This window comes from Convolutriloba macropyga, chromosome 2, assembly GCF_964194025.1.
Source record: "Convolutriloba macropyga chromosome 2, txConMacr16.3, whole genome shotgun sequence".
NCBI classification, from domain to species: Eukaryota; Metazoa; Xenacoelomorpha; order Acoela; family Convolutidae; genus Convolutriloba; species Convolutriloba macropyga.
The window spans coordinates 71,170,856-71,193,327 of record NC_134469.1 but is presented as its reverse complement, the minus strand read 5'-3'; the positions used below and the strand labels follow the sequence as shown (position 1 = coordinate 71,193,327).

Genomic DNA, 22,472 nt, shown 5'->3' with positions numbered 1-22,472 from the left:
ATTGAAGATGCTTGTCATAAGTCGCTGGAAGGTTCCCGGTGCATTGCAAAGTCCAAATGGAAGTCTGAGGTACTCATAGTGTCCACCATCGGGAGTGACGAACGCAGTTTTTGGTATAGCACTCTCAGCTAATGGGACCTGCCAATATCCAGAGGCTAGGTCGAGGCTTGAGAAAATCGTTGCTCCGTGAAGATGATCCAGTATCTGGTCAATTCGCGGAAGGGGAAAAGCGTCTTTCTTTGTTACTTCGTTTAGTCGTCTGAAGTCTGTGCACATTCGATTGCTCCCATCCTTTTTGGTAACGAGAACGATTGGTGCACTGTACGGGCTGTTTGATGGTCGGATAATGTTTCGTGCCAACATGTCTTCAATCTCCTTCTTAACCACAGTGATCTTTCCAGGTGCAAGTCTATGGGGTGCAAGCTTGATGGGCAGCGTATCACCTGTGTCAATTTCATGCTGAACCAAGTGTGTCTGTCCAATTTCGTTGTCGTTCATTGCAAACACATCTCTGAACTCTCGTAGCAGTGTTCTTCTGTCGTCTGTTTGTTGGTTTCTGTCTGGAATTGCTAAAGAACAAATCTGTTCCAACTCTTCATCGCATGATAGGGTTAGGTTTGTTTCTGCAGTTGCCCTGTGCTGTGTTTCTTCCGTTGTTTCAATTTGATCAAGACCAGATTCTGCTTCCGTCTCACAAAGATGTACGTGCCTGGGGACTTCAGGTTTATAGGCAAATTGCAAATTCACCACATTGCTTTCCTTCTCCATCATGAGCTGCTTAGAATGGAAGTCGACTGATACATTATTCTCCTCCATCACCTGGGTTCCAAGTATCAAAGGCACGTCTGTGTTTGGGGTCACCAGGAGATTGGCTTTCACTTTAACCCCGGTGTCGAACGTTATTTCGCCAGTAAAAACGCAAAGTATTTCGAAAGGATCATTGGAGGCCGAAAGAACTTGTTCTCGGAAAGGTCTTAGTTTGGAACGCTGTTCGTACTGTGAGTAAGCTTTTTCTGATAGAATGTTCACATTGCTCCCAGTATCCATTAACGCTTTGTGTTTATGTCCGTCAAGATCAACCATCACGTAGACTGTAGGTCCAAAGACTGCTTCGGCTTGAACTTTGTTGATATTGCTCACTTGTTCTGGGTTTGCTCTCTGTAAAATGCTTTTTACGATTGGTTGTCTATCGGTGTCCAAGTTTGCGGGTAAACCAGGTTGTATTGTTCCTTTCTGTGGGCACTGATTGGACAAGTGCCCAACCTCGCGGCAATTATAGCACTGCATCGCAGACGTTCTGGGTCGAAAGCCTTCCGGTCTTCCCGGACTTCTACTCTGAAATCTGGGTTGACTTGATTCGGATAGAAATCTTGTTTGGGTCTCAAGAATCTTCTCCATGATCTGTGTATGTCGCTCTTGCTGCTCTAGCATCTTATTGAAGCTTCTGGTCTGAAACTCGATCATTTGATTGAAACCCGATGACAGACTGGTGTTGAGTGCTCTAAAGTCAGCTGCTACTGACTCATCATGATCCTGTTCACCCTTTGTCCATCTCACATGCCCGTTTCTTCGTCCTCGCAGTCGACTGGATTCCGCTTTACTGATGGCGCAATGGCCCGTTGTGTAGCTGCATTGAAGCTTCCCGGTTCTTCCTTCAGGAGTGTGTATCTGATTTCGCTGTCCAACAGTCCGTCCACAAAGGCATCTTTGTTAGCTTCTTGTCGTCCCGCAACATCAAGATGAGCATTGGCTGCCTCTCCTAACTTACGAACTCGCCTTGAGAACTCTTGGATTGACTCTGATTCCAATTGTTGAAGATTTTTGAATTCGGTGCGTGCACTCCTTGCGTTGGGAAAGTCGCCGATTCTGTTGTTAAGAGCGTTCAGAACTCTCGCTATAGTCGGGGCTGGTTGTCCTTGCACTTGTTGAAAGTAATGATTGGGGAGATTGTAATACTCATCTAACGCATAACTGTTCAAACACGTGGGCAGGACCTCGCGTTGTCTCTGGTCATCCCAATTATTGGCGTTTGACATGGATTCGAAGTGTCGAACCCATCTTTCGAAACTCTCGAAGTCGCGGCTGGGGTATCGGAGGGGTGTGAGAAGGGGTGGTGCTACGACTATTTGCTGCTGATTGTTCGCCTGGTTCTGTTGTTGCTGTTGCTGGTTGTTTGGTGCGTTGTTCATTTTTGGTAATTGAAGTAATTTTCGATGCAAAACCAAATGACACAAAAAAAATATAAATGAGTTTTACCTTTGGAACGTATTCCAAAGATCTAATTCATCGGTTCTCTCAAATTTCAATTCTGAGTTTTTTTTTGTAAAATGCAAAACCGCCTTCTAATCAGAAGAATCCCTCTGTGGTCGCCAATATAGAATCTGAATATTTAGGGTGGAGGTTTTACCCTATTCACAATTCCACAATTGTTCCTAGAATCTATCTTAGAGAAAACTACTGGACTGGATAGTAACTTCACAAAACCTACTACTATTAACTAGACTGAAGGGTTATACCAGGCCCTCCGTTCAAGTCCTAAAGAAAGTATTTTCAGGCGCTATAGAACTGTAGTCAATTGCTAATAATAATGTTATTAAAATATGTTGGTAATGCCTTTCTATGTTATATGATATTTTAGCTTCTAAGAAATGCTTTACAAAATGAAATAAATTGGTGACTCTAAGATTGAGAATTATACCAGGTCCTCAATTCAGTTTCTAATTAATCGATCAACCAATATACTTAAAATAAATAGTAGATGACGTGAAGAGCTCGTCGATGTTCACTCCACAACCCAACCAGACGAGTATTAACCAACTTGATAGAACGTTAAGATATTGCCCATCAGGTACTTCAGGTTACTGCAGACCTTTTTAATTGTCTACTTGGTTCACCATTCCATACTACATGGGTTAACTTAACTTGCCAAGTCTTCTACAAGCAGGCAGGCCTACCCTCAGAGTGGCTTCACTATGCGGTCTCCTGGAAGGAGCTTGGCCGATTAATACTCTGAGAAATCAATCGTCTTGATGTTGTCCTGGACTCGGTGCTGTCCTCCAGTCCGTTAACCTAACTTAACCTAATTATTGATTGGTTGATCACTACTTTACTAGTCACCAAACTAATTTAAATCCAATAAATTGAAGCTAGATTGAGTATGATTTCAGATCCTTAGAGATGTAATGTGAAGTTACTAAAGTTGTACAAGTACGCTTTTGATTAACAGAAAACCGAAAGAAACGATTAAGTTTTACCCAGTCCTAATTATTACAAGACTATGGTTCCTTCAAAACAACTAGTTACAAATGCCTATGAGTGCCACGTATCAAAGTGTTTAACAAATATCTACTAGATACCAGTTTAAACTCTACTAATTTATAAGAAAAGGTCCAAAAAGAGAAAGTAGTTGAAAATTTGCTAAGTTAAATTAACGAAAAGTATAATTACCAGGGTATACTAGTTTCAACAATTATTACAAGTTCAGTACCACGACAGATATCTGTTAACTCACTCCGAAATTTCGATTATCACGACAATATAACTATTTTCAGACTGATTTTGATTACAAAAATTGGCTAAAATTGAGCCGTATATATACTGCTAATCTATGTTTGGTTATGATAGTTTAGTCCTATTTTTACCAAATGTTCCGAATCTTTGTGAGAAAAATACCTTTTTGGGAAAAGTTTTCAGAAGGTCATTCATGACTTTGATAACTTAGGCCCCTAATTTGGGTTTCTAATCCAATATTACGTGGGTGAGAATTTTGGTGTTCGATCCATGATATAATCTTTATCAGAATCGATATTTACTTATTCAACCATTCTCATCAGTTTAAATTTCTCTACCATTATTATCTTTGTACAGTTTCAAATTTAGAATTCGCTTTTGTGTTGGGAATAATTCAAGGTCAGTATTAATTTGGTTCTTTTCCGAAAAAAGCTTAAGTTTAACTTTCCATTCCTACAATCATAGATAAATGAACTCAAGCGCAATTCGGGCGTACCGAAAAATTCAGGTGCGCGAAAGTCTGATCAGGGGTTCCTTTGGTTTGTGACAGTCTGATCAGAGGTCCCTATGGTCTGTGACCGTCTGATCAGAGGTCCCTATGGTCTGTGACCGTCTGATCAGAGGTCCCTATGGTCTGTGACCGTCTGATCAGAGGTCCCTATGGTCTGTGACCGTCTGATCAGAGGTCCCTATGGTCTGTGACCGTCTGATCAGAGGTCCCTATGGTCTGTGACCGTCTGATCAGAGGTCCCTATGGTCTGTGACCGTCTGATCAGAGGTCCCTGTGGTCTGTGACCGTCTGATCAGAGGTCCCTATGGTCTGTGACCGTCTGATCAGAGGTCCCTATGGTCTGTGACCGTCTGATCAGAGGTCCCTATTGTCTGTGACCGTCTGATCAGAGGTCCCTATGGTCTGTGACCGTCTGATCAGAGGTCCCTGTGGTCTGTGACCGTCTGATCAGAGGTCCGTATGGTCTGTGACCGTCTGATCAGAGGTCCCTATGGCCTGTGACCGTCTGATCAGAGGTCCCTATTGTCTGTGACCGTCTGATCAGAGGTCCCTATGGTCTGTGACCGTCTGATTAGAGGTCACTATGGTCTGGGAGGGTCTATTTCAGCTGATGAAGGCAGCTTACGTCAAGAGAAGGGTGACAGTTGAGTCTGGCATATTTGAGAGTGTCTGGAGATGCATGAGGAAGTGTCGCAGGTTCTTCCTCACATCTGCAGAGATATCCACAAGATTCACCATATTCCATATCTGCACCTCCGTCAACACCACATGGGTACGGTATAGATTCGAGAACATCACCTGCAAATACAAAGTTATAAAAATTAAACACCAATATCGCAAAGAGAGACCTCAATTATCCGAGTGCGCAACTGCAGTGTCAGCTATTTTATTATAATGTCAAATATGGATGCTACAAATCATTATTTCAGTCAGCTATGTTACGATAGAGTGAAATAGTGAACTTAATAGCACGTTTTTAAAAGTTGATTTGAGATTTAAGCCCCGGTCAAACGGAGACGCAGTGTTTATCTCACCCGGGCCGAGGTTAAACCCCTGGAGGAATTCTAAAAACTAGGGAAAAAGTATGAAGGCCTCTTCTTCTCTTAAGTATGAAAACGGAAAAATTAATAATTGCAACTGAGAAGTTGCACATTTTTTAGCTCAATTCTTGATGTTATTAAAAACAGAATTCTAGACTCTATGATTTTAATATTAGTTTATAGTTTTTAAATCGAACTCGGTTACAGTAAATTTTGCCAAAAAAACTCAAGTTATCTCAAGTGCTTAATTTTAGGAGCTTCGAATCTATTCAAGGTGCTGTAACTACTGTGTAAAATGAGAAGATTACATTGTTGATAAATTGGTTATTCTTTTGTGTTTGTTTCTACCAGCATTTGACTTAATCATTGTTAAGTTGTTGATGAAGAGAGCAAACCAAAACTTTGTAGGAACAACTAGTAAAATTGATTGTTTCAGCGTTGGGCTAAAAAGATTATTTTTGTTGAGATGCAAAAAACAGTTACATTTTACGCAGTCATTTTTCTTTTCTTATGTAATCCCCGTCGATCTTTTTCAGCCAGAAGTTTTACCAATTTTTTACTCCAGAAAAAACAATTGAAAAATAGCAATATGTGTGAAATGGCTAGTAAAACTCATTATACATGCATATTCTTTGACTAACCATTTGAGTAACCCGTAATACTCATTGACTAACCCGTAATATTAAAATAATTGACAACACCCCTATCAAACAAAGTTCTCTAGAGATTTATCATTAAGTCTAATGCATACCAATTACTCAAGTAAATGAACTAATTATTGTTAAATAGAAACAACCATTCGGATAATATGTTTTTTGTGCTTTCGTTTTTAATTATTTACCCAAATATTACTTTAACAAATTCTATGATTCAAATAAAACCCAATTAAAACTCAAAAAAATTCTTTTTAATGAATAAAGCATTTTAATTTTTTTTTCCGTTTAGAAAAGTGATATATAACCGCCTTGGTATGCGATTCGAATTCCCGTTGAGTAATTGTAACTTTCCCTAGCGACTCGTAACCACGAAGCTAAAAGCCATTGTGGTAATTACCGGCAAGCTAGCTTAATAAGGAGCGTGTATACCACTACAGTAATTACCTGTTGCCGGCAATAAAAGCATTACATTGCACTGCTCGAACTGAATTTTGGCGCATGAGTAAATTTTGGCGTATATCAGACTCTATAAGATAAATTTTGCCTGGGGAACTCAATGTCTTCAATATATTCATAACGAAGAAAAACTGCACATAAAGAAATTTATGTTATTCCGGAGATGAAATGTTTCAGAACTGATTAAATTTTTACTCTTGAAATGTGCTGGTTCAGCGCTGAAGTTCTCAATGCACAAAGATTCAAGTCCAAGCGGCAAATCAGGCAGCAAATGTTTGGTGATCTTTCTATTTTTCAGAATTTTTCAAAGAAAGACAGAAAAAATACGATAAACGTAATAAAAATGGTTGTTGCTTTTTCGATATGATTTTTTTTGATTTTTAACTGAACAACCATTTTGTTTCCGTTTATTACCACGAAGATTTTGCCCATAATGAAAACTCTCAAAAAGACCTTTTTGACTTTTCGATCATTTTGAATCATCTCTGGCGGTAATTAAGATCCCTGTTTCACATTTCCATGTGATATTTACTATGATATTAATTGATCTTTACTAACTATAACGAGTACAGTTACTCTCACAATCTTGTAAATTTTCAGTACACCAACTTTGTAGTGTAAGACTTTTCTTACCATGTCAACTGTGTTGATTATTTTGAACATGTATTTCTTCACCTCGCTCTCATTAGTGAAGTCATCATTCTGAAAAATAGATTCTAGTCAATATTACTAAAATGGCAAATAGTTCTTCGGCTTCTCAACCCAACTTTCTCTATTCACACGATATCGTTCTTATACTAACACATTTTTTGGACTCGTATGAAATGCTCAAACATGCATAAGTCGATAAAATTACTTAAAATTTTTCAATTGATTATTATATGTAAAATACACATTAACATTATATTGATAGTAAAAAAAAAAACGTGTAACTTAGTTTTACATTTCTACAAATCCGTTGATGTCAAGCTTATAGCTGCATAGACATTAATTGTACTTACGAGGTCTTTGTCTACGTAAATAGAGAGCGAAATTGTCTTCCTGTTGAAGAGAAATGTTTCTGTCACCTAAAAACAAACAAAATAAACATTAGATGACTTCGACTAGTGGTTTGAATTGATCCATCCTACTTCGCTAGAGGTTTAGTGATTGCGGTCTAAAGTCTGGTTGCATTTCAATCTAGTTATAGAAGCAGAGGTGTATGGTTGCTATTGATGAAACCAGCTCACAACTCAAAACTAAGCGCTTTCTTGTAATCATATGTATAATAAATAAAATAATCCCCTACGAAAATAAAATGCCGCGGAAATTCGATAACGAATTTTTGCTCATTCGAATTTTTTTCTCATTCGATTTTCCAGAGCGCATTCGATAACGAATTTTTGCCAGAAATTTAGGTTTTTAAAATTTCCCCTTAAAAATAGTATCCATCAGCAGATATATGGTACGTCTTCAAGATCTTGCTGTTTTGAAATCGGGTGAAAACTGTTGGTATCTGTGTTAGTTTCTAGTTATGAGCTGTTCACTTTCTAGATATGGTACAATTGTTGCAAAGTTCCATTTGATAGAGAAGAAACCGATAATTAGGTTTGTCAAAATAAAAGGGAAGATTTAAGTTGAACTAAAATAAAAAGAACGTTCCGAGATTATGGTTTTACAAAACAAGTTATGTGCAGTATATTAATGAAAAATTGTCATCACTACCATGAATTTGCTCAGAAATCCATTAGCAAGTTTTTATTTCAGGGATTTACAATTTTAAAAATGTAGCCTTTGTATAATTAGCTAAAAAACGTTGCAGTAAATGCGTTGAGTTTAAATACCAGATTTATTTATATTGTTAACAGTGTGTGATTTTTAGCGATAATTATATTATTTCAGTTATAAACATCCGTCTACATTCCAAAAGCAGACAAAGCAACAGTATATTTCTATTTAACTACGACACAATTTATTTGACAAGAGGACAAAAACTAAACTTGACAACATTTCACTTCACACGACAGAAAAATAAACAACACGTTTCACACACACTTGAAAATTACTCCACGCGAAATCGTGAAATTTTTCTTCCTATTCACACTTTCCATCAGCACCATCTCATTGACATTTTAACCCGCTTCTTAAAATGTGAAAAGACAGTACTTCAGGCCGTTCAAACTGAATTGGGAGTAAAAATTTTTGAAATACTAATTTTGTTAATTTTTTTTCTTGACAAATTTTCAGAACGCGTTTCAGTCTGCCCGTACTTGTTCAATCAGAGTCAGAAAAAACTACGTTAGGTGAAAAATCAGTCCAGATAACCCCTTTGCTGAAAAGACTTAATAAGTTTTTTGGTCAATAAGTTTTTTGGTCAAGACTTTGGTAAATTTTGACTCGGAATAAATTAATTTTAAATGTACCATAAAAAAACATTAATTATCTAGTTCATAACTAGGTTATGAGCAAAACCTCTAGTTTATGAAATTCTGTTATGAACACCAGAAAGTTCTTTAAATGGACACGAGTGTCTATTCCTTTCATTCAAAAATTTAAGCCAAAAAATTTAAGTATACTTCATGAATTGCGTTGTGTTTATGATAAGATGCTAAGACCTCTTGTGTAACTATCGGAGAGTGTTTTTTCAAATAGCTCAATTCAACCTTTGATTCCTATTTATTTTTGCGAGCAGTTTTCTAAGTCAAAGGGCTTAAAGGAATTCATTCAGCACTTAGTTCAATAATTTGTAACTCTTAACATCTGAATCAGGATGCACCCAGTGGAAAAAAAGATATATTCAAACATATAATGCATTACAACCTTAAGACGAGTATTCTCCCAAAATCAGCGCTTACTCTGACTTGAACTTCAGAGCAGAACCTAACATTGGCTTCTTTGGAATTGTTATGGAATTAACTTCATAGAGAACAACAAAAAAGCATTGAATTAAAAATTAGTATGAAAAATTTTCAATCTGATTTGATAGAAAAACAGTTGGTAGGAAACACAAAAAGAGGAAATTTATCAACATTACCAAGAAAACGGTGTACATGAGGCTCAAACGCTAATTAAACTCTTGAATAATAATTTTTTTCTTCCTGTTATCTCAACACGGGGATATCGTTTTGTTTCTTTTCCTCAAAAATGCTTGTACAAATATAATCAAGGAAGCTATCTTTCTATTAAAAGCTGATATTGGCTTCATCCCGACATCTTTTTTCTCCGGTTCAGCAAATATTAAGTCTTGAATTTTGGCGCACAACCTTAGAAGTTTTTTCTAAAAGATTTTTCTAAAAGAAGCATTAAAGTCCAGAAGGGAAATCAAAAAAGTTTTTGAAAAACATTATAATGACGACCCTGACTGCATGACTTTAAACATTTTTTCAATTTCCTTTTTCCTCCTGAGTGTCAATTTTTTAAATCAAAATGATGTAAAAAAAGAATGAAAGGTCAAAATAAGATGAATTTAATTCAAACATATGTTTGCACCTGGGGGAAAACTTTCAACACGATTAGTTCTCTGTAAAACATACAGAAAAGATCTCATTGTCAACCAAGAGCATTGCAAAAGAATAATTGCACAGTTGTTTTGAAAAAAAGCAAAAATAATTGAAATTTGCGTTTTGACGTTAATTTTTTCGCATGCCAACGAGTATCAACAATTTGTTCATCAACCAACTGATGATTCAATGCAAACGTGATGAACTCACTTTAACGTAAGATTCATGAAAATTGCTTCTTGCCCACTTCCACATTTGTTCTTGGGAAATTTTGCTGCCCCATCATAAAAAGATAATATCAAAAATAACAATCACATAAAAACTTACCCATCCATGATCTTTTTGAAGGTAATTTTAAAAAAAGCTAAATCCTAAACAAAATTTATCAAATATTGCTGCTCCCCGTCTTACCAACGCTGAACAAGATTTTTTCTGTAAAAGTGAGATTTGTGGATCATTTACTTGAATTCGACAAAAAATGGAACTAGATCCGAGCCAACTAACAAATATTGAAAAGTATCTTCAATCTTCAACACTTTAAATTGTGGCGCGATATGAGCGTTCAGAAGAGATTGTCAATACATCATCAAAGAAAAGCGAACGCTTAATGCTAGCCTTGCACCAAATAGCTAGGCCATTGTATTGAAAAACCTTTTGAACTAGTTAAAGAGGGCTCGGGAATGCCAGAATGATTTTTTGATCATTTGAAACACAAATTCGTTGAGTTTAAAAAGAATTTTTTTTACAACAGAAATCATCAAAACCAGCTTTAAAAACAAAACAAATCGGAAATGAGTTTTGAATTAAAATTTGTGTAATCAGTTTTAATTGTTTCACTCCTACATATCTAATGTCACCCGGACTTCTTATCTTATATAACACGTAGGAATATAGTTTACAGTCTCCTTATTTTATTATATATCTCCAATAACGACAAACGGCTAGAAAAGGAAGCAGTTATGAAACGAAGTGGATTTGGCAGAAAATTCAGTCAAAATAAAGTTCCAATTTTTATAGAACTAATGTAATGTAGATTGTAGAGGATAATATTTATCTCAGAAATTGTTTATAAGCCTTTTTGTTTGCTTTGCCAAGAAGTATTATGTAGAAGCTGACACAGAGTGCCAAAAATTTTTTCAGATCACCGATATAAAAGAAATTTAGTATTAATCTTGAAAGTTCTTTACGACCAACAACAGCAACAACGTAATTTCTTTTTCTTTTGAATATGAAACATGAAAAATTATGACTTAATACGTCTCATCAACAAATGGAAAATGACGGTTTGCCTTAAAATTGCAACTAATGCAAAATACTTGCGTCCCGTTTTACCCAAAACACTTCACAAATTCAAATTAGCATCACTTAATAAATAAATCGAATGGAAAACTTACAATTCACTGACCACGAGATGGTAGATGAGATTAAAAAAATATGGCAAATGCTTAAAAATCCACAATTGTGAGAACAAATCTTTATGACAGTCAAAAGAACAATAGGTTTTCAAGGAAAAGTAATTAAATTAACTGTGAGCTTCACGGGACGCCAATTGGATAAGTGAATAGCGATGGTAATTCTTAAGACTACAAAAAAAGCTTCAAATGAAAAAAAACTCAAATTTTCATGAAACAATTTTACGCAAAAAACTGTTGAAGCTAAAGAAAAACTATGTTCTTCTAGCTGAATATATGATATGCCTTCATTGGTTATCCTGTGAGCGTAAAAACGACTTGTCGGTAATTGAGCAATGAAAAATTTCTTCAGATATAATAGCATTCCGGTAACCAACTTAGAAGAAACAAAAAAGCAAAAACAATTACAACAAAGTCAAAAAAGCGACCTGTACAAGTCGAAAACTTGAATGGCCCGAAACCAGCCCTAATATGACTATCGTCCTTCGGAAACATGCAGTTGTTCCAAATCTTAGTCAAATACAGAATTTGAGAAAATAAGTCCACATATCAAAATTACTGATGAGTTTTTGATAATTATCTAGTTAAATTGGGGAAAAAAACTCTCAATTGTTTAAATACAGAACACTCTCATAGCAAGCAAAAATAACATAAACCATTTTTCGAGCTTGCAAAAATTGTGTCAAAAGTTCAGGTTTGTATATCCCTCTAATGTGCTATAGAAGTGCATTTTTGATGAAAAAAAATAAATTTTGAAAAAAGTTAGCTAAATGTTAGCAATTATTTTAAATCAAATTGTGCAAAAACTTTGTCTTTGAAATTGAGACCATTTACACTTTTGTAAAAAAATTTTAACAAATTTTTTCTCAGCAAAATTGACAAAAAGTTGAGAACAAATACGGAAAATGTGAACAAAAGAATGAAATCAGCCAAATGTTAAAAATTTAAACCTCGATAGTTCCGTGGATAGAACTAAAATGAAAAAAAAATAAATCTATATTCTACGATGGACGGGCTTTCTATTGATACCAATTACAACACTCTACGATATAACGATCGGCCAAATTTGTCTGAACAAAAAAACCATTTGAGTATATAATTCCTCCCCAACCCTGGTGGGTCGGAACAAAAATTACAAGTGCATAAAACTGTTCTCCAAAACCTACCTCGATTTTGATTAGCAACCAATACAAACACTATTATAGTCCTATTCTCTTCTTGCTAATCTAGTGAAAATTTTCAGACAAATTCATCAACGCATCGGACCAGCTTCAACATTTATGAAGATTAAACTTAAACCACGTCCAGACGCACGAGGGTGGAAAATATTGGAGTAAAATTTACTGTGACCGTCAAACTCATCTCTGTAAGCTCATACGCCAAAAGTGAGCTCAACCTTTTGTTTTCCCGTGAGTTTATAAGGTTAGGATTTTGAAATACATTAGGTCAAAATTCCACTGATTGTAACTCCACGAAAGTTGAGGGATAGAAAGATATTGTGATAAAATTTGAGTGTGTCAAAAGCTGCAAGCAAGTAAGAAAATAAAACAAGGTCGGGTTGATTAGTTGTTAGTTAATGGTGTGTGATTAAGAAAAATAAAAACGGCTCTTGTGCATAAAATGGTGACAGTTGCATGTTTTCTGCTCTCAAACAAATCTTCATTTGAAAACGACAACAACAACCATTGCAATATAAGTGAACCATTAATAAACAATCCCAATATCTCAATTAGTCCAAAGCACAAAATAGAAAAAAAAATTCTCTGAGTTTGAACCCCCCCCCCCCCCATCCAAAAAAAACTCCCCTTGGCCTAGTCATTACGCCCCAAATGCCAAAGTTTTCAGCTGCATAGCATGTTCCACCACATTCTTATGTTTTGACCTCGACGCTACCCAAGCAACGAATTATTATTGTAAAGCAGCAATTCCAAATTTTATATATTTTATGTTTCATTCTGTCAACAACAAATTTTACTTTTCTTCCTAAATGGGATTGCTTATTTCGGTTTTGCTATAAGCATTCGATTAACTTTTGTTTTCACTATTATTAGTTAACTTGTTGAGGGTGTTATTAATTTCAGTCTATAATGACAGTCTGTCTATCTTTCGCTGATGAGTTAAGTTTTTATACTTTACTAGTCATGATTAGTTTCAACTCTTGCAATTAACCGTTCCACCATGTCTTGCATACATTACATAGTGAGTCCCGTACAGATGCAATGCAAGCAAACGATCAAAAACTCCACAGACATGCAAATTAACATCCACGTGTTATCTGAATTGTTCAAATTTGAACTTTGACCTTTGAAACGTTTGTTAGCGTTGCAACTTATGGGACAAACTAGTTGCAATCCCATAAAGTTGCAACGCAATCCAACGTTGGAGATCTGTTTGACATGCAAATGAACATCAACATGCTCATTTACACGCCATAACTTTTTCATTTACCTTAAACTCACGAACACTTTTCCACGTTTAAAATATGAACGTAGAGGTTTTTGAATTATATTGAGGGTTTGAAACATTTGCTTGCACTGCAATTTTAAGGGACTGACTATGTTAATATAGTAGCATGTCCCATATAGTTGAAACAAAAGTAAACGTGCCCGAAACGAGCAACTTGCAAACGAGCATCAATTTCACATTTTTACGGTTTTTTATCTAGCTTCGCTTCATCTGAAACTGGCGTGCTATGAATAATTTTTAGGCGTGCTCTTGTATTTTTAGTCTTTGCAAGCTTCATGGTCGCCGCCGGACGTCGTAACTGCGGTAACTTCAGCAAAGAAACAATGTCAATCGTTGGAGATTTTTTGCAAGACGGTGCTAATCTGCAAGAAAAACGAATACTGATGCCAAGATTTTGAGAAAATAATCCTAGGCCAGGCAACATTGTCAACTGTAGGGGACACGCTACATATATGTATTAGGTATGTATGCGTTTGTAGTAAGTAGTGCGTACCTGTGTGAGAAGACGGAAATAGTCTTGTTGCTGTAAAACAAAAGGGAAAAGTCATGAATAGATAGTGAACAAACAGGGGATGACAGGTTGGGATCTGAAGAGTTGGCTTAAGAAGTATGAACGAAAACAGCCCCTTTTCATAGTTCCCCTATGCCCTCAAATTATTGAGCTCTATCACTTTATGTTTACCCAGCGAAACGAAACTTGATAAACCTTGACAAGTCAGGCAATATCTTAATAACTCGTGCATAACTTCAAAAATCTTGCCAAAAATCTTGGTAGGCCATCATTTCGTGCAGCACTTTAGTAGGATCTTTTGATATGATCTTATCAAGGTGTTTCAGTTTCACTGGAATTCTTCAGGTGCTGGCCTCTTTTGGGTGAGGTGCCAGAATAGGAAAGAACAAAAGAAACTTTATAGCAATTAACACAGGTAATATAATGTTATGAAAAAAGCTTACGGAATGCGGTCGCACAACCTAATTGGGTAGTTTTATCAGCCCCGACTATAGTAGTTATATTATTATAACTACTTTTGATAGCTGTTATTGTAAACTCCAAGACTTATTTTTTTGTTTCACTGTAATTTTTTGTATCCACGGCCGATTCTGAACAGTTTTTGTACTTGATCATTTTCTTAACTCATTGGGGACCAATTAAACTTACATAATGGAGTCTCAAATTAAACTAAAAAGTGATGCAATCCTAACTTAGTTCATTTGAGATCAAACTAAATCAACAGCTCAGTTTAACGTTCAACTTGGTGTGAATTTTGTCTGAACTTATCCAGAATTGAATTCTATTAACTCTTATGGAGCTGTACTAAAATCAGGGCTACCCAAGGGAGTTAATGTCAGGTTATATGAATTAAACATAGCACCATTATCCAGCTTGAATGGGTCATTAATGATTGAAACAGTACATTAGACTTCGAATACGCGAGCTATTTCTGTACCAAATGAAGCGTGCTTTGATGGTGCTTTAAAATTGCTTGTCTGTACCTGCAGTAACTGATCAGAACCATTTTTAAATCACTGATGAACCCCTCAAACTAGCCAGACCCTAGTTCGCGGTGAACAATGCAAAGTCTGGCGCACTTTGAACGCTCATCATTTAATTATAAACCAAAGCAGATAATAATGAAGAGAGATTTGCACAATGAGGGGGGGGGGGGGGGGGGGTTCGCGCAACGCAAAGGCATTTGGAGTTAGTTGAATAAAGTCTGGTCTGGGACAGCACAATCAGTTGGTTGTGGTTTACAAAGGAAAGACAGCTTGGTTATGCCATTATGATAGGGAAAGGTAAGCAGAAAAGGGAATGTAGCTCAAGTTTTGAAAGAAGAAGGCTTTGACAGAGTAACCCAAACCTAAACCGACCGTCATTAAAAGTTCCAGTAGTCATCTAAGATTGCACAATGTATTTATCGCCAATGAACAATGAAACTGATAAATTTTGTTGTCAAAAATTAATGCTCCTTGATAAAGTCCCTGGAAAGATGAAATTGTCAGGTTGGTGATCTATTGACTGTTCCGGAAGGCGGGGGGGGGGGGGGCTTGCATAGGGCTTAAAATAATTTTGCCTCTTCGTCTAGCTTCAACAGACGTGATCATGTCCGTACATTAATTATGCCTACGCATCCGTATTCATATTTTCAAGAGTGTTCGTACCTTAAATTCAAAAACTTATGAAAAATTATTGAACAATGAAGAAACGGATAGATTGATGTCTTCCTGTTTTTAGCGTTCTTTTCCACAATAAATGATCTGAAAATGCAAGGGCGTTTCGTGACTTTAGACGAGTAAACTTTTCAAACTCAAAGAATCTGCAAACAATTCATGGATCAATTCTGCTACCACCCCCCTCCCCCCACTCCTATATAGCCGAAACTTAGGATAAATTGTAATTTTTTCCTCCCTTCAGGAAACGTTACTTATATTCAAAAATATGTGCCTAGTGTAATACATCAACAATCATAATTGCATCATTTTTTAGGAAGATCGGATCTTTTCCGTTTGTGCCCTCAGTACGTTATGCGCCCCCCAGTTACAAAGCACGTGCCATTACATAGTAAATCATTGTGGAAAAATATGGCACGTGCGTCTCGGGTGTGCAAATAATATGCGCCCACTAAGCTGGGAGGGGGGGGGGGTGGTGGAGCACAAACGGAAAAGATCCGGAAAATCAAAATAGCAGACCACATTAGAAAGCGCGTAATTCATAGAAAGCAATTCGAACAAGTTTTTGGTTGATGTTTATATTGTATGCAGTGCGTTATTATTATACACCCGTATAATAATAATTTCAAACAACCGTTCTGTTAATATTTTCTAAATGACCAATCAAGCGCATTCGCATGTAATAATTCAAATGCATACACATTGTTAAAACATATACAAATTGCGGTGCCTAATTTAAAGGGCGAGGGAGGAGAGGGCACTAGCGGAAAAGATCCCTATTCAAAAAACAAACAAATTTTCACTACCTATTTGTAATTACTTCCTTTTTCCGTTCTAAGTCGCCTTCTAATAACCACTATGATATTTTTTTAGATTATCTTGTTGTAATTTTTTTTATTTTTGCCGCATTTTAGATTTGATTCAATATTTTTATAGAGGCAAACGCAGATTACGGTTTTTAAAAAAGTCTCTAATTCAGCAAGGAGACCTTTTGAGACTAAGATCTTCTTCCGTTATTGCTGTTCTCACCTTGCTTGCAGATATATGTGTTCTAATATTTGGTAATTCTGAAAAGCCTGCTGGAACATTTTTGTTCTACACCGCCAAAATTTTTGCACCCCTTCTTATACGTGTTTAAGCATGCTGATATAAACAAAAATACATTGCATATAAATATACGAACGTTATGCATTTCCTACATATAAACCTAGCGAAGGTTTCATATTAATACATATTTGAAAATATCGCTTTGCATGTGATGTTTGCATGACTTTAAGTTTCTGGCTATAAGAGTGGGTAGATCAAGTTAAGTTTCTGGGAAACTGTTGTAAAAGTACTTTAATTTCCCTCGTTCATTCGGGAGATAATAAAAAACAAGCAGGATGCTAGTGTTGAAGAAAATCCTCAAATTGGGAGGGGCTGTAAGAATATCAGCTGTATGATTCTGCAGGCCTGCAGGAGGTTAACAGAAAAAAGTACAACCTAGGATATCAAATAATAGAGAGAAGGTTTATTAAATATATGAAAAACTAGGTTCCATGTGATGAGCGTTTGAACTAAACGGTGTGATGGTTTTAGATTTATTTCATCTGTAGAATTTTACAAGCCGTAAATGAGACTATTTATGGGTATCGGGAACAATTGGAAGAACATGTGTCAAGGAAATCTATTTCATATGATGTAAGCATCACCGGAAAGTGCTTTATTATATCATTTCTGAAGTTATCGGCTAAAATACCCTAATTGATTTGACCGACCGAAAGTAGGTATGTCCAAGCCAAAATTAACTCACCAGGGGGTTACAAAACAACTCTATCTGGAAAAAAAAGAACGTATGAAAGTATGGAAATAGGTGCCTTTGAACGCACGATAGTCGGGGCAAAAGCAATTTTGGAGGCTCAAACGTCTGGAAATACACAACTTTAAATGCAGGAATGTCTTGAAACAGGCCGTTTTGGTCGCACGATAGTCTGGACATAGGCAATTGGAACAAACAATATTCAGATCAAGATCAAATCCTTCGTGCGTTTATAATCAGACTATCATGCGCTCAAAATTTAATGGTCCAGATTTTTGTATGTTGAAAGCGGTTTATGTTCAGACATTCTTGCGACTCCCAGACGAAAAAATATCATGTGGTGCATGAAGATCCAATGAAGACGAAAATCAGAGGGTCCTACCATTACACAAATCCCAAAGCTTCACTTATTCTTAAAATTTCCGAAATGCTAACATCAAAAACTTATCCCTTCTTTCGGGAGGTAATAAAAAACAAGCAGGATGCTAGTTTTGAAGAAAATCTTAAATTTGGGAGGGCCTGTAAGAATATCTGTAGGCCTGCAGGAAGTTAACAGAAAAAAGTACAGCCTAGGATATCAAATAATAGAGAGATTTATTAAATATATGACAAACTAGGTTCTATGTGATAAGAGTTTGAACTAAATGGTGTGATGGTTTTAGATTTATTTCATCTGTAGAATCTTACAAGCCGTAAATGAGATTATTTATGGGTATCGGGAACAATTGCAAGAACATGTGGATCTTTTATTCTAGGGCCCCGCTCACTATTCTACCCCCATTTTACATAATTGGACATACTAGTAAAGTTTAGTGAGCATAAATGAGCATTATTTGTCTATTACACTCAAAAATACTGAAAGTGTGGCAGTAATACGTGTGTCAAGGAAATCTATTTCATTTAATGTAAGAATCACCGGAAAGTGCTTTATTATATCATTTCTGGAGTTATCGGCTAAAACACCCGAATTCATTTGACCGACCGAAAATAGGTATGTCCAAGCCAAAATTAACTCACCAGGGGGTTACAAAACAACTCTATCAGGAAAAAAAAGAACGTATGAAAGTATGGAAATAGGTGCCTTTGAACGCACGATAGTCGGGGCAAAAGCAATTTTGGAGGCTCAAACGTCTGGAAATAGACAACTTTAAATGCAGGAATGTCTTGAAACAGGCCGTTTTGGACGCACGATAGTCTGGACATAGGCAATTGGAACAAACAATATTCAGATCAAGATCAAATCCTTCGTGCGTTTATAATCAGACTATCATGCGCTCAAAATTTAATGGTCCAGATTTTTGTATGTTGAAAGCGGTTTATGTTCAGACAATCTTGCGACTCCCAGACGAAAAAATGTCATGTGGTGCATGAAGATCCAATGAAGACGGATATCAGAGGGTCCTACCATTACACAAATCCCAAAGCTTCACTTATTCTTAAAATTTCCGAAATGCTAACATCAAAAACTTATCCCGTTAAGAAAAAGAGCTTTTCATATATTATTAAATATATCTGTCTCTGCGGATTAGAAGACCATATGGTCTTTATTTTCAATGGTTCTTCATGCCCCACAAGGTGGTTCTCTTTGGTATGGTGAACGCACAAAAATCTGGACATAGGCAACCTAGAACCTAAAAAAATCTGCCATTGATGTTTTTCATCAAACGATAGACTGGTAATGAATGCAATAAATTTGGAGCGAACGAATTTTGGTCTGGATATTGACATTTTTGGAAGCACAATAGTCGTGAATTGAATACATATATTTTCAATTCTAGAGAACAGTCGCTTATAGAACAGTCGCTCATAGAACAGTCGCTCTTATAGAACAGTCGCTGCTTATAGAACAGTCGCTCTTTCAGTCGCTCTATCATAGATCAGTCGCTGCTTATAGAACAGTCGCTCTTTCTTTCTCTCTTACTTTCGAACAATATCCTCACTGACCTTAAAGAGTCTGACCTTCTCCTCTTTGACCTTAAAGAATTTTGTTAAAAACACTCGATTCTGAGCATTATTCATGCAATTCTAAACACATAACAGCTCTCAAATCACACAGTAAAGCAATATTATTGTTTAGTAAACAAAAATGATCGATGATAAACAGTATTCCTCTCTGAACAAACAAGACATTTACCAGCTCTTTGTCAAAACTTACAAAAAATTGGAAGAAAAAGAGAAATTTATAGAGGATACAATTACAAAATTTACCAAGATGATGGAGTCTGGTTTGTATATGGCTAATCCCCAACTGGTAGGGGGTGAGACGGTTCAGGGTGGGGTTCCAATTGCAAAAGAATGTAAAACAGTAGGCACCATGACGGAGGCGAACGAATTGGTTCGCGATTTCCCAAAAAAAGAACTGTCACCGGAATGCGAAAACCTTGTTATTGGCAGTAGTATAAAAGGCAAACTTGAGATCGACAAATCTATTCCAATCGACTGCGCAATTCATGCTTATCGTGGGTCCGCTACCAACGAAAAAATTAAAGTTTTGAACAAATACGACCCAAAAAAATCCGAACATTAGTAATTCAAGACGGAACAAACAACGTGCTGAAACATAATAGTAAATCTGCCAACGAAAATTTCCTTGAACACAAAAAAATAATTGACTTATGCATTGAAAAATTCAATCCAGATGTTTGCGTTGTTTGCGAAATACCACCATTGAAAAACGTTGAGCAGTATCGGGATAAAAATGAAAAAATTGATGAAATCAATAATCTTATTACATCTTACTATTCTGATAAACCATCTTTCAAGATATCTTTTCTTAATGCTAATATTAAAAATGTAAATAGTGCAGTAAACAAGGATAATTATAACGGTAGTGATTCCATTGGATATAATTACTTATATTTTGATAATGTTCATTTAAACTACCAGCATGGTGTGCCTCTTCTCAAAAACTGGCAGCTTTCTCATCTTCTTTTGACATCTAATGGTAGCATATGTCCCAAAGGACTCTATCAAAACAAAAGCCTAATTAATAAAAGTCCTCAAAACGCCTACAGCTCTAATTATCGAAATAAACCATACAACTACCCCCAAACAAACAGAAATAATTTATCGACTTATAACAATAGTTATCAGCCTGTGAATCAAAGATACTCCGCACTAAACTAAAAAGGTGCTTCTAACTATTATGCCCAGTCCTATCAAAGACCCCCGTTCCAATAAAACGATAATTTGTAATACTGATGATTTAGAGAACTGTTGTTGCAATTGTTTAAGATAAATGACATTGAACATCTTCTTTTCGTCAACCCAACAATCAAAATGTTTTTATTTAGTTTTGCTACTATTGGCCTCAAGAATTCCCGCGTCAACAGTGGCAATTACATTACATAGCAAAACAAAAACTTTAGACGAAGGCTTTGGAAAAGCTTTTAAGTACCTTCCACAAACAGGGTTTTTATTTGTAGGATGTAAAATTATTACTATATTTCTTTTTCTGATTGGCTTAACGCTACTCCTAAGGGCTGGTGATATAGAAACAAACCCAGGACCTGTTTTAACATACAATGAGTCTATCAAAATGACTCTAAGAAGAGAGTCAGAAATAAAAATTTATCATCTAAATGTACAAAGCATTCTTAGCAAGAAAGAACAACTACGCACACTAGTACACGATCTTGGTCCTAACTGCATTTTTTGTTTCACAGAAACATGGCTTTGTGAGTTTGATGATAAAAACGTTTTCAATCCTGAAAAAGAAAGATACTGTTGTTTCAGATCTGACCGTATTTCGCCTGCCGGAATGAAAACGAAAGAAGGTGGTGGAGTTATGATGCTTGTTCCAAAGGTTTTTTCTCCAAAAATTCGTAATGATTTGAATCTTTTTACGAAGAATTTTGGGAGTGTATGGGTCTCACTGAAAATACCAACTTGTCCATCCTTACTAGTGAATGTTACTTATAACCCCAATAAACAAAGCAGCACTGATTTTTTGGACCAACTTGCAATTAACATTGATAATGCAATTACGAAAAACGAAAAGATAATACTTCTGGGCGACTATAACATTAACTATTTAGATACCTTGGAAAGATCTAGGCTTGAAACAGTAATACTTCCTTATGATTTACATATAAAGAACCAAACCATTCCTACTCGTTTAAACCGGGGCAACAATACCAAAAGCCTTATTGACTACATTATTACTGACTGTTCAACTATAAACGACACTATAATTTGTGATAGCATAGTGAAAAGTGACCATTTTGCTACTCTAAGTCTATTAGGGCTTCATGTTGAAACTAAAAAGGTACCATATTTCTAATGACAACGATTTCAACAGATTTCATAGAAATCTTATTGAAGCAGCAGACAGTGACAGAAAAAAGTGGATGCTGATAAATGAAGTAAGAAACTCTGAAAAAACAAAACCCAGAATCTACAGTTTGAGAAATGTATTTGGTGATTATGTAACCCAGACAAAAAAAATTGCTAACCTGTTGAACTATCGTTTCTCTACACTTGGGAAATTCCAAGGCCCTCAGCATCCACTACAGACTACTGGGACAGGCAATCCTAAACAAAAAACTTTTAGCTTTCACTATGTAACGGAAAAAGACTGTCATGACGCAATTAGGGCACTGGGGAGAAATAAACCGATTGGACCATCAAACATTCCTGCATGGGCTATTAAAGACTCAAGCTCTGTCATTGTTCCTCATTTAATTTTCCTTGTGAACTACTGCATCAAATTATCTTGCTTCCCCAATGAGCTTAACCGAGCACATGTTGTACCACTATACAAGAAAGATGACCCTGAGGAACCTAATAACTATCGCCCAATTTCCATTACCCCATGCCTTTCTAAGATCATTGAAACCATCTTGAGGGATCAAATTTGTCAGTACCTTCACGACAACAAATTACTAAGTAAAAATCAATATTGTTTTAGGAAAAAGTTTTCTACCATCGATTCCCTATTATTTTGCACAGAATTCATCAGAAACAAAACTGACAT

The 22,472-nt window shown here is 36.1% G+C and overlaps 1 protein-coding gene across 3 annotated transcripts in view; it reads right to left on the bottom strand.

Moving 5' to 3' along the window:
• The window catches only part of LOC142334673 (zinc metalloproteinase-disintegrin-like batroxstatin-1), a 130,028-nt gene that overhangs the window by 44,047 nt on the left and 63,509 nt on the right, over positions 1-22,472 (bottom strand). For 2 of the 3 annotated variants that reach the window (XM_075382891.1, XM_075382892.1), the window contains 4 exons: positions 14,024-14,053; positions 7,175-7,240; positions 6,807-6,875; positions 4,647-4,819 (listed from right to left, as the gene is read on the bottom strand). In XM_075382891.1, the coding sequence (XP_075239006.1) occupies positions 4,647-4,819; positions 6,807-6,875; positions 7,175-7,240; positions 14,024-14,053 (338 nt within the window). The remainder of the gene's footprint in view (positions 1-4,646; positions 4,820-6,806; positions 6,876-7,174; positions 7,241-14,023; positions 14,054-22,472) is intronic. The other variant, XM_075382893.1, reaches the window with a different exon arrangement.